The following is a 12,424-nucleotide window of genomic DNA, read 5'->3' as shown; positions in this document are numbered from 1 at the left end:
TGGGTTTAATCATACTTTGAGTAGAGCCACTGAATCAATGCTTCTGCAAGCATAACTATGTTCCATGACTAAATTAGGCATTTCAATGGCTCTACTCTAAATATGACTAAGTCTGGATCCATCCCTATCTATTTACTGAGGGGAATATGAGTGGAATACCAAGGGACTCTGGCTGCCACGTGAAATTTGCTGAAATAGTCCTCAGCTCTGCAGTTTCTTTTGAACTGTGATTTGTGGTCATTCATACCATCACAGGCTTGGGAGGGATCCAAGTTTACTTGGTTCAGCTACAGCTGAAGGGCAGGATTCTGCCTGTGCATTGACTGTTACCCTTCTGAAGCCTTTGGATGGGGGTAGAGCAATAAATAATAAACCACAGCCACGTACCCGGCCTCTCTACATAAATATTCGCATCAGGCTCATTTCTAGCATATGCCGCAGACAAGCTGCTCCTGGCCAAAGGGGTCTGAAGAGCAAGCGTGGTGCCAGCTGGCTCATGAACCAACTCATTGGAGGCTACCAGCATCCCCTGCATAGGGGAGGGAAACTTGGAATCCTTACCAAAGGATGCTGTGATGATGGTGTGGGGGCTCTGATCTCAGCATTGTACAGGCATACCACTGCTGTGACCAGCATGTGTCATGATAGATGCCGTTGTGCTCGTGTCCTGCTTGTGGTTTCCTCGTCGACAGCTGGTTGGCCCCTTTGTGAACAGAATGCTGGACTAGATGGACCCTTGGTCTGATCCAGCTGGGCTCTCCTTATGTTCTTATGCTGTCAACAGCCCATCCTGGGCAGTGCTAGCTATTCAGCAGCCACACACCAATATAGTGCTGAGTGACTAATGCTTTGAGAGCCTTTGCACCCAAAATGATGTAAAAAAACAACCAGTAACAGCCGCCATGCTGCTACCTCATTGTGGCTCTGGTAATGGTGCTGGGTCTTCCTTCCCTCATGCAGCAGTGAAAGCTGGTCGCTTCCTGTGAGCCACCTCTTGAACCGCTGCCAGAGAGTATGATGGTGGCAAAAAAATTGAGTTATGAAGCAGGAAGTTCCTGGTTCAAATTGTGTCTGCCTTCGATAAGCCAATATTTCTTGTCCTCAGTCCCCATCTTCAATATGAGGACAGTACTACTGCTCTACCTTATGTAGTTGTTGTAAGGATTACTGAGATAATGCATATGCTTTGAACCCTCAATAATGCTAAGGAACAAACAGTGACAAATACAGACTGAAATTCAGCTGAAATTGTTACACAGAAGAACCATTGATGAAGTATTTGAATGACTAGGTTCCACCTATTTCTCCCTTTTCATTTCAGCTGTGGTTTAAACATTTGATCTGATTTGTGATTCAGTACCGCAGTAGGTCTTGTATTGATATGCTTATATCAGAAATGCATTTCACTGGTTATGTATTGTCCCTTTAGTTTACTTTGGCATCAATCAGCAAATATTTGTTCTGGATTACTTGGAAAGCTATTTTTGGAATTTACCCTAGCAAGCCCCACATCTATTCATCTGTTTTATATCAACGAGGATGATAATTTCCCTCTAATGCTATTGTTTTAGACATGAAAATATGACACATGTGACTCCAACATGTTTGAAATGTTGGAAGACTTTGTTGGATGTTCCTTGTTCTCACATTGGCCTACATACCATCACAAGACAAAGGCGCTACACACACCCTCCTCTTTGCAACCTCAAGATTGTAATGAAATCCAGGTACAAGTCACAAATATTTTTCTGCTTGGAAGTCTACTACAATTCTGATTTTCAGGCAACATCCATCATGTAAATACACACAAAATACATGATAATTGTTTTTGTTTGACTGTGTGGTAGCATTATTTTTGGAGACCAACATATGGCATTGCATTATATCTCAGTGGATCCTTCTTGGAATCAATTGTTCGATCACAATCCAAGTACATCATTGATCTCAGTGGCTGCTTGGATGTCAGCTGGAACCTTCCATCAGACAAAATAGTAAGAAAGAAGATCTACATCTGTATCACTTTTTTAAAAGTTTGATTCAATTTACACCATATTCAGATACATCCATACTTAGTTTTTAGCCCAGTTACCTTGTAGACTGACCCGCGTGATCTCTTAATTTCTCCTCTCCACATCCCTCATTTCTTTCCAGGGTGCTAATTGTATCTGTGCCTTGGTAATTGGGCTGGCCTGTTTCCACAGTGCTCAGACATCTTCTTCATGGCTCTTCGCATAAAATTCACTTTCCCTCTGTCCTTCCGTATAGCTGTATACTCATATGCTTTCAGCTTGGTGTAATAGTCTGAGAATTTATTGTAGAGGACAGAGATAGGCATTCCATTCAGAATTATTCCAAAAGCAATGCAGAGGAAAGCAAACAGTCGTCCAAGGTGAGTTTCTGGACACATGTCCCCATATCCCACAGTAGAAATGCTTACCTTTTAAGCAAATAAAATTGAGGTGGTTAGTCAGGACATCAAAACCGGCACTTTATGCTGAGGAGAAATGGATTATTTAGACTTCTGTTAAATTTTTATTTTATACACTGATGAAGCTTCATTAGTATCGCCATCTCTACAAGGTCCTGCCTTGTACTAAGTTAGTATAAATAACATCAAGGCCACCAACTTGGACAGCTTTAAAAGAGGAGTAGAGAAAGTTATGGAGCATTAGGCTATCAATGGCTACAAGTTACTGTAGGTAATACATAGCCATCGTATCAGAGGCAGTATGACTCTGTATGCCAGTTGCTGGCTACTGTGCTCATCTCCTGCTTTGGGGCTTCCCATGGGCAACAGGTCGGCCACTGTGAGAACAGAATGTTGGTCTAGATAAACCTTTGGCCTGATCCAGCACATCTCATTTTATGTTAGTCCTTGTAGTCTAGCATTATGTACTCTAACTGTTGACAACTCTCTAAGCTCTGGAAGGGCTCAGCACACTCCTGGGTTCTGTCTGGTGAGTTTTTTTCAATGGGTGGGTTCTCCAGATTGACACAGTGGCTATACATTTTTTTCTCTTTCTTTAGATCCCCCCCCCCCACAAACAGATCACATGTTTGTCTAGGATGCAGGTACACTGTCATGGGTAAGAAATTCACATGTGTATTGCACTGCCTGTAGGCGCAGTGGGAATTCTCAGCTGGTCACAGCTTCCCAACACACACTAAATGAATGTGTGCATTTTCCAAGAATGACAACTCATGCATTATTTGCATGGTTTGATATCGCTTTAGGAAAAATGTCATGTTTGAAGCAGCCCTGAGAGACAGGCAATCTGAGCCTAAAGAGATCTGCAACTTTGGGGCTACAGTAGCATCTCTCATGAATGTCCTGTTCATTACCCCGTATTTGAAAATATTAGGTGTTGAGGTTTGTACCACTGTAGCTTGGTTCATATTGGTTGAAAGATCTTTAGGATGGTGTGTAGGTGAATTTCGTCTGCCTTTGATGTATTATGTCACAGCTTTGTTTGACACAGCAACACCAGCTTGATTGATTTTTAAAGTGTATAAACTGCCCTTCGTCCACAGGGAATCCCATAGTGATGTGCATAACATTATAAAAAGATAAATACAATATAGTAACAACAAATAAAATTACAAGCTAAGAGGCATAAAACACATCCAGCAATGGTGATTGTTCCCAGAGCAATAGGGCTGATCAAATGACACCCTGGGTGTCTGTGCAAATATTGTGATGGATTAATCGTGGTGCCATCCCTCAACACTTACTGGCTTGTAGGATCGAGTTATTGACGGTCTTTTTTTCAAAAGGAAATATTTTGACATTTTAAAACGGAGATTTTTTTAAAAAACTTGAAGCATTCCCCAAAACTGCTTTGGTACTTCCACCAGCAAATGAGTCCCAAAATTGATTTGTGAGTCCCTCATTTGAAGGAGAACAATATGGTGGCGGCGGCGGCGGCAGCAGCAGCACTTTCTACAGGGTGTCCGTGGAGACTGTGCTTGCTTCATAGGCGCTTTCCTCCTGCTGCTTTCTGCTCTGCTTCCTATCTTAAAATACATTCTTATCAGGGAAGGGGAGTGGTCCTGCTGATATTGTTGCTACTTAGCAAAGGAATGTGCATGTGTGAGGAGGAGGAGGAAGACAGAATGTAATGGAGTGTTTCCATGGAGCTTCGTTTCAAGCCTGTTTTGCAGGAACATGAACGTTTGCACCTTATGTTGCCGCAGGAGATACCTGGAATGGGGCAGGAGGTGGACCAGAGATGGCAGAAGGTCTGAGCACTGGGTATTGGCTAGAACTGTGCTCACCTTTACTGACCTAAAGCAACTTTGCTGGCCAGTGAAATCATGTGTTTTGTCTGAAGAATAACGGCTCGCCGTGCTCTTGTATTTCTGCCAAACGTATCCTGTAATGATGATCATAACCCATTCAGAGGCATTAAAATGGTGTTGACAAAGCAGCAAGAGAAGTGCTTAAAAAAGAACGGCATGTTGTTCTCTCCGTCAGATAGCATCCGCAGTCAGTTTAGCGGTGGAACATTCAACAAAGTCAGCCGTGCATAGTGAAGCCTTTTCCTCCTCCTCCTCTTTATTTGTGTGTGTGTGTTTTAAGTAGCCTGACGTTTCAGATGAATGAAACATACAAGGCTGGCTCCCCGAGCCCGCAGCAGGCATGCTTATTTGTAGGATGCACCTGGTGCATTTGGTGGGATTAGTTTTGTGGTCAGATGGAAATTTACTCACTGGAATTGAATGTTAATGCAGGAGGAATATCTCCAAAAATAAACAGCAAGATGAAAGACAGAAGTGTCACCAAGGGCCAAAACAGACAATACTTTAAATGTGTGTTTAGCAGCTACATCCCTTCCCAATTTTTACTCTAAAGTAGGTGCAGGGACTCTGATCCTAGCCTGCAGGGATAGGGCTCTTTTAAGATCCAGACCAATCCCCAGCACCTGCTCTAGAGTAAAACTAAAAAGAAGACGTACGTAGCTACTAGACAACGTCTGTTTTGGCTCTGACAGTAGCCGATGGGGATTATGAGAGTTGGGGATTATGAGAGTTGTCATCCAAAATATCTGGAGGGCACTGGGTTGCTGACCCCAGGACCCCATCAGTTGCTATATGCATGCAAATACCAGAACCATAAGGATGTGGTGGCAGTTCCTTTGGTCTTTCTCACCTGACCCAGCAAGGTGAAGTTCAGGTGGGAAGGATCCAAACAGTTGGCCTCATCCATGGTTTACTGCTATTTACATGTGTTTGCAGCTGTGTGGGACTGCACCGTAAGGAAGTGGTTTCTGTGGCATGGTTCACGGCTCACTTTAAGCTGTGGTGGCTTATAAGCTACGTACAGTAGTTTATTTTTCCGATAGTCTACTATGCCCTGACAGAGGATTGGAAAAATAAGCTACTCTGCCCCTCCTTCCCACTCAGTCTTCCAGCCCACATCCCAGGGGACCTGGCAGCAGACCCATTTTGTCTGTTGCCAAGTCCCTTTTCCTGGCTCCAATCACAATCGAGATCGGGTCCCTTTTTTAAAATGTTCCCAGTCCCATTTTTGCCCAAAAATGGGGCTGGGAACCTTTCCCACAATCCCCTGTAATTTTCCCCATGTCCGCAAATGGGACTACCCATTTGCACACCTGGGGAAAATGCTTAATTTTTTTTCTTGTTTCCTGGTCCTGCTCTGGTGTGCAGCAGTGGGAAGCCAATGGGTGCCTCCCCTTGCCTCCCTGCATGTCACACAAACATGCAGGGGTGCAGGCAAGGAGAGTCGGTATCCAGTCCCCGTTGCAATCACTGCCTCCCCATTGGTTTTAACAGCTGTCAAAAATGGCAGCTCTCAAAAGCAGGCCAGAGACTGCCATCATTACAGGGAGCTGGGAAAGTGCTCCGTTTCTTCTGTGGAAGTGAGGGTGCCAGGCAAGGGGAGGGGTGGGAAGGGGTGCAACAGGTTTTTTAAATGTCTTCATTTTGTTCTTGCACAAAAACAAAAAGAAGACATTTTAAAAATATGGCAATGAGGGGTGATGCAGTGGGGGGGCCTCGGGGTGTCCCCCCACCCCAGCACAAAGGGGGATCATGCTGGGTAGTGGGTATTTCAGAGAGGGATGGAAGAAAGCAGAGGGGCTCTTCATCACCCCGCTCCTGAACAGCCATTTACCAGCTGGTTTACCATTTGTGCCAGGGTGAGGGGACACCCCAAGACCCCCCCACTGGGGCACCCACTCGTGCCCTGGCTCCAGCCCCCCCCCCCAAGCCTTTTCCTGCCAGTCGGGGGAAAGCTTTTTGCTCATGACTTGCTTTTTAAAATTCATGCCGTGAGCAAAACCCTTTCCCCTGACTGGTGAGAAAAGGCTTTTTTTGGAGGGAGGGAGGGAGGGAGGGAGGTGTGAGGTGTGGGTTAGGTGTCCATGGGGGGGCACTTTGGGGAGTCCCTCCACTCCAACTCAAAGGGGGACCCCCACTGGGAAGTGGGAGTTTAGGAGCGGGGGAGGCAGGCAGGGGCAGCGGCTTGGGTGTGATCGCAGCCCTGCTAGACAAGAGTGGGAATGATTTCTGTCACTCTTGCTAAGCGGCTTGCTGGCCGATGCCCTTTACCGAGGATGGGCTGACAGATGGCATGTTAACCCATCATGGGTAAAATAAGCCACTCTGCAGACCATGGGTTCCCAGGGTGGTTTATTTTGGGTAAATAAGCCACCATGGGTGTCATAAACTGTGCAGACGACATGCTAACCCACCATGGTTTGCTCAGAAAAACAAACCATCATGGGTTAACATGTCGTCTGATCCCAGTCTAAGTCACTGTGACAGCATGCAAAAGGGGCTGAGGGGTGAGATTTGGTTATGTTATGGAATCCCAACGTGAACTGTTATAGGCTCTTCCGTTTGCTGCTAGAATCAGTGGCAGCAGTGGGCAATCAGAAGCAACCAGATGAACAGGTTTCCTGCTGCTTCAAAATCTCAGCCACCAGTTACTCATCCATCCCGTGATTAGGAAGGCCCACCATATGCCAACAGCTGCTAGTCCAGACAGACTTAGGAGGATTATTGTAGGGAGGTGAGCTTCAGTATAAACCCCTACAACCTACGCCAGAGTAGCTCCTGTTGCAAGGGTTTTCATGGCTCCCATTGCCGTGTTGGTGTAACTGTACTACTTCCCCTGACAATATCAACTAGTCCATTAGAACAGGGATGAGGAACATGTGGCCCTCCAGATGTTGTTGGATTGCAACCCCCATCACCACCCTCCGTTGGCTAGGGTTTATGGGAGTTGTAGTCCGGCAACATCTGGAGGGCCACACATCCCCACCACCACCACCACTGCGGTAGAGCAGCAGCGATCAGTACTGTGGCTCTCTCCCTGCTTCAACACATGGTTTGCTCATCAGCAATGCTCTGATTCAGAATCAGTTTGTAGATCAGTCCCAAACCCATTCATCCAGAAGATTCGTTCCTGCTGATACTGTAGTTCTTTCTAGATTAATGATGATCACTTACAGTCAGAATACTTCCTAGAGTATGAGTGCTCATGAAAAGATATTCAACCCGCTGTCATCTACAATGTCACAAATGAGGCAGTTTTTACTGTTCCCCTCTGTGGCCCACAAGGGGAAAAGGTAGCAAAGGACGTTTCCAGCTGAGTCCTGGTGTGCCACGCTTTCATCAGTTGGCATGGTGCAACTTCTGCACTATGTTCTGCAGCATAGTCTTCCCCAGCCTGGAGGCTTCCAGAAGTGTTGGACTAGACTACAATTTCCATCATTCCCAGCCAGCATGGCCTGGGCTGATGGGAGTTGCAGTCCAACTCATCTGGAGGGCACCAGGTTGGACAAAGCTGAGCTATAGCTTCTCCACGTTCCATAACTACCCTGGTTGTATCTGTCTATGGGTCTGTTTGCATATGCTCTTAGCCAAAGTTAACATCCCCTGACCTTACATCGACCTTGGCTTTACTGATTCAAGGGGTAAATCAGGTCACTTTGCGCAAGATGGATTTCCTCCCTGTGCTATATGAGTCCCATGCACATTTTATCATATATGATGTATGCATATTTTGCCACATCTAGCAAAGCCGCTCAATGGGAAGAATATGGGAAAAGGCACAAACAACAGATTCTCCACAGGGGCCGATAATGAAGTGTTCATGTTCGATTAGTGCTGGCAACTCAGCAGAAACGTTTGATACCAAAGTATTACTGGACAATTTGCAGCATGAGCCTCTGCCTATGTGCAACTTGTGCCTATGTGCAGGTACAAAGTGCTTGAGCGAGTGGTTGCGGGACAGTTCCAGGCACTCTTGAATGAAACGGATTATCTAGATCCATTTCAGTCAGGCTTCAGGCCTGGGTTTGGAACGGAAACTGCCTTGGTCGCCCTGTGGGATGACCTCTGCCGGGAGAGGGACAGGGGGAGTGCGACCCTGTTGATTCTCCTGGACCTCTCAGCGGCTTTCAATACCATCGACCATGGTATCCTTCTGGATAGGTTGTCTGGGTTGGGAGTTGGAGGCACTGCACTGCAGTGGTTCTGCTCCTACTTGGATGGCCGACGCCAGAAGGTGGTGCTGGGGGATTATTGCTCTGTGCCATGGCAATTGTGCCATGGGGTTCCACAGGGCTCTGTTTTATCCCCCATGCTGTTCAACATCTACATGAAACTGCTGGGGGAGGTTATCTGGAGGTGTGGGCTGAGGTGCCATCAATATGCAGATGACACCCAGCTCCACCTCTCTTTCTCATCAAACCCAGGTGAGGCAGTGGCTGTTCTGAATCAGTGCCTGGGCATGGTAATGGACTGGATGAGGGCCAATAAACTGAAACTCAATCCAGACAAGATGGAGGTACTGTCAGTGGGTGGTTCATCTGCCTGGCTAGATGATATTCAACCTGTTCTGGAGGGGGTTGCACTCCCCCTAATGGATCACGTTCATAGTTTGGGGGTGCTCTTGGGCCCAGAACTGTCACTTGAGGCACAGGTGAACTCAGTGGCATGGAGCACTTTTTATCAGCTTGGGCTGGTATGCCAACTATGCCCTTATCTGGACAGAGATAGCCTAGCTACAGCTATCCATGCTCTGATAACTTCTCATCTGGATTACTGCAATGCATTAAACATGGGGCTGCCTTTGAAAACGGTCCGGAAACTTCAGCTAGTCCAAAAGAGGGCAGCAAGATTGTTAACAGGGACTGGCCAACGAGATCACATTATGCCAGTACTTTTCCAGCTGCACTGGCTGCCAGTCCATTTCCAGACCCGATTCAAAGTGCTGGTGTTAACATTCAAAGCCCTTAACGCATTGGGGCCAGGTTATCTGAAGGATTGCCTCCTCCCATATGTGCCTGCCCAGGCCCTAAGATCATCCTCACTGGTCCTTCTCTGTGAGCCCCTGCCAAAGGAAGTGAGGCGGGTGGCTACTAGGAGGAGGGCCTTTTCTGCTGTGGCACCCCGGCTTCAGAATGAACTCCCTAGTGAGGTCCACCTGGCACCTACACTTTATTCCTTCTGGCACCAGGTGAAGACCTTTTTATTTTCCCAGGCATTTTAGCATTTTAGCTTTCTAGTCTTTCAGCTTTGCTGTTTTAAATCTGTATTTTAAATCTCTGCATTGCTGCTAGGTTTTATTCTGGTTTATTCTGGTTGTATTGTTATATTGTGGTTTTAATGCTTTTATATTGTTTTACTGTGTGCTTTTTGGTTTTAATTTTTGTGAACTGCCCAGAGAGCTTCGGCTATGGGTGGTATAGAAATGAAATGAAATGAAATGAAATCAATCAATCAATAATAAATACAAGCCAAGTAGACCCTATGTGGATGAGATCTCCTTGTTCATCCAACTGCACTATAAGGAATGCAATATGTTTCAGTCACTGGGGCTGATGCATTTCAGCCAGAGCCCTATAAATTATAAGCTCTGTGACACTCAACTGAGCCAGGTGGTCTTGTTATTTTTGTCTAGGCTCAGTATAAATAAAACAAAATATCATTTTGTCTTCTGTTGTAGCTACTGTCACCAGCTGTCTGGAAAGTCTTATGAAGGACAGCTGTCTTATCTGCCTGTCTCTCAGCCGTACACGCTTATATGTACTTTTTTCAGGGGCAGCCTCATCTTTAGTTTAAACCATTGTGTGAGCTAACCTGAGCACCTTTGTATTGCACGGACGTATCATCAGGCAGAGCTGCTTTTAGAAACTTCTGTAAGGAGGAAAATGAAACCAGCCCCTGACTCTGTATCTGTGATAAAATGCTAGCAGCCAGCTGCCAGTAGGCGCATAGATGTCACTGCACAGTTAAGGCGTGCTGTGTAGGCACATGAGCTCCTTCTCCTTTGCCTTCTCTCCTTTCTCAATGACCAGCAGTGGGACGTCTGTGCAGAGCATAGCCACAAATAGCCATCCAATTCAAGCTCAGGTTCACTGATCATGGACTGATCTACTGAAACTGATATACTAAAGCTTCCAGCTGAGGGGTGTGTAAAAGCAAAGCTCAGAACAGATGTTCAGAAACCTGGGTGTACCCTGCTGTTTTCAAAACAGACAGCAGTTCTAATGAAAAGGGAAGAAGTCAAGAATGAACATCAGACAGTCAGGTAGGTACTTACGGCAGCCCACCACCAGGCATGGGGGATGCTGGTGAAGTTGGTGCTGGAAACGTCATGCTCCACAGTGTAAACCATGGCAGAGAAGGCAAAGATGCCCAGGGCAATGAAGAGCAAGAGGCAGCCGACCTGCTGGTAGCACTGGCGCAAGGTGAAGCCAAAGGCTCTCAGCCCTGTAGAGTGGCGGGCCAACTTGAGGATGCGGAAAATGCGCATGAGGCGCATGATGCGTAGCACTTGCCCTACCTTTCCCACTCGCCCCACTTTCTCAATGTCATATTCATGATGGGACCCTTGTCCATGGGGCTGGTCCTCAACCACAAAATATTCTAGCAGGAGCTGGAGGTAGAGGGGAAAGATTGCAATGAGGTCCACAGCGTTCAGGGTGCTGCTAGCAAAGCGACGCACGTCCGGGGTGGAGACCAACCGCAGCACATACTCCAGGGTGAAGAAGGCAATGCAGAATGTCTCCACATGCTCCAGCATGGGCCGCATCTCTCCACTGGCTTTGTCCCTGTGCTGCATCTCCTCCACAGTGTTGAGAGCCAACGCTACCACCGAGATGAGGACGAAGAAGCTGGAGGCCACTCCCATGGCCTTTGCTGTGGTCGAGGAGAAAGGCTTCTCCATGAGATTCCAGAGGCGCCAGCGCAGTGCTGCATAGTGCATGTGGCGGAACAGATGCTCACTCTCCTGGACTGCAGCCTGGGCACGGAGCTCCCGCTGCACTTTCAGTTGCTCGTCCAGCTCATCGTGCCTCTCCTCAAAGCAGATGCGGCAGCAGCGGGGTGTGTATTTGAGCCGAACCCCCCAGTAGCTCAGCTCTTCCAAGAAGCTCCGGGGGCACAGCTCGTCCCGCACCCGCAACACCCCTGAAGCATAGAAATTGTAGACCAGCTGGAAGACAGCAGGGTCGCGATCAAAGAAATACTCATCGCCCTGTGCTGCATAGTCGTCACACAGGCCTAGCTGACGTTGCCGGTCTGTGGAAGTGGCCAAGCGGCCCAGGCGAGTGGTGGGATAGATGGCCACTGCCTGGTAGGTCAGCTGGTAGCTCTGGCCACCAACATTGATGTTGAGCACAGAGGAGGAAGCTGCAGCAGGTCCAGAAGGGAAAGCCGGGCTAAACGGGAATACTGAAGGAAGTCTGTTCTGCTCCTCCTCTTCCTCCCTCTCCTCTTCCTCATCCAAGCAGTAGTAGTTCTTCTCCATCTCCTGGGGCAATTGTAGCTGGGATCCCCAATTAGCAGCTCCCAACTCCCTTGTCTCTGTGTTTGTACGCACCGCCCCTTGACACACCGCAGTAGGTTCCAAGGTGGAATCCTGCACGTCTGCTTCACCGTCTGAGGTTTGAGGTTGTCTTCTTGGCTTAAAATTCCACATGTTCCCTTTCTAGTTGGATGGGGCAACCCTCTATCCTGCTACCACTGTGAGAATATGTGCTTCTTGCTTTCCCCGCTTGCGTCTTCCTGTCTGAAGCATCCAGCACCAAAGCAACTTCACGTTTCTTTGCCTACCAGCCAGCAGCTCCAGTTGTTGTTAAAACTCAGTGTGGGATACAGACACGGGGGGCTGCTGTTGGCCGCTTTAATCTTGCTGACAGGGAAGATCTGAGTGCTTAGAGAAGGGGATTTAAAGGCTATTATCCTGTTTCAGCCTTGGCTCCCTCTGTCTGTGACGTGAATGATTATGGATCCAGAAATCTGTGGATAATCAGTCAAAACATAAAAACAGAATTATTACTGCTAATAAAAAAAATCAAAGACTTTCTATTTGTGTAGCTTCATTATGTATCCAGAATGGGGGGGGGAGGGGTCCCCCTATGACAGAGCAGTAATGGCTCCTAATGGATTT

At 47.2% G+C, this 12,424-nt stretch overlaps 1 protein-coding gene across 1 annotated transcript; it reads right to left on the bottom strand.

The window, feature by feature from the left end:
- Positions 1-2,155: 2,155 nt before the first annotated feature.
- KCNV2 (potassium voltage-gated channel modifier subfamily V member 2) lies at positions 2,156-11,953 on the bottom strand. Its single transcript, XM_084832125.1, has 2 exons — positions 10,574-11,953; positions 2,156-2,437 (listed from the first exon to the last, which is right to left on the bottom strand). The coding sequence occupies exons 1-2, from the start codon at positions 11,951-11,953 to the stop codon at positions 2,156-2,158; spliced, it is 1,662 nt and encodes a 553-aa protein (XP_084688251.1).
- Positions 11,954-12,424: the final 471 nt, after the last annotated feature.

Source organism: Heloderma suspectum, chromosome 2, assembly GCF_057233095.1.
Source record: "Heloderma suspectum isolate Gila_16-S chromosome 2, 16-S_ref, whole genome shotgun sequence".
NCBI lineage: Eukaryota > Metazoa > Chordata > Lepidosauria > Squamata > Helodermatidae > Heloderma > Heloderma suspectum.
The sequence above is the reverse complement of the archived record's forward strand: the minus strand, read 5'-3'. Positions and strand labels throughout refer to the sequence as shown.

Bases quoted from the DNA above. Each gene is read 5' to 3' on its own strand.
- KCNV2 (XM_084832125.1), bottom strand. From the start codon at position 11,953: ATGTGGAATTTTAAGCCAAGAAGACAACCTCAAACCTCAGACGGTGAA. The intron at 2,438-10,573 runs GTAAGTACCTAC...TTTGCTTAAAAG, and splicing joins ATGCCTGGTGGTGGGCTGCC to GTAAGCATTTCTACTGTGGG.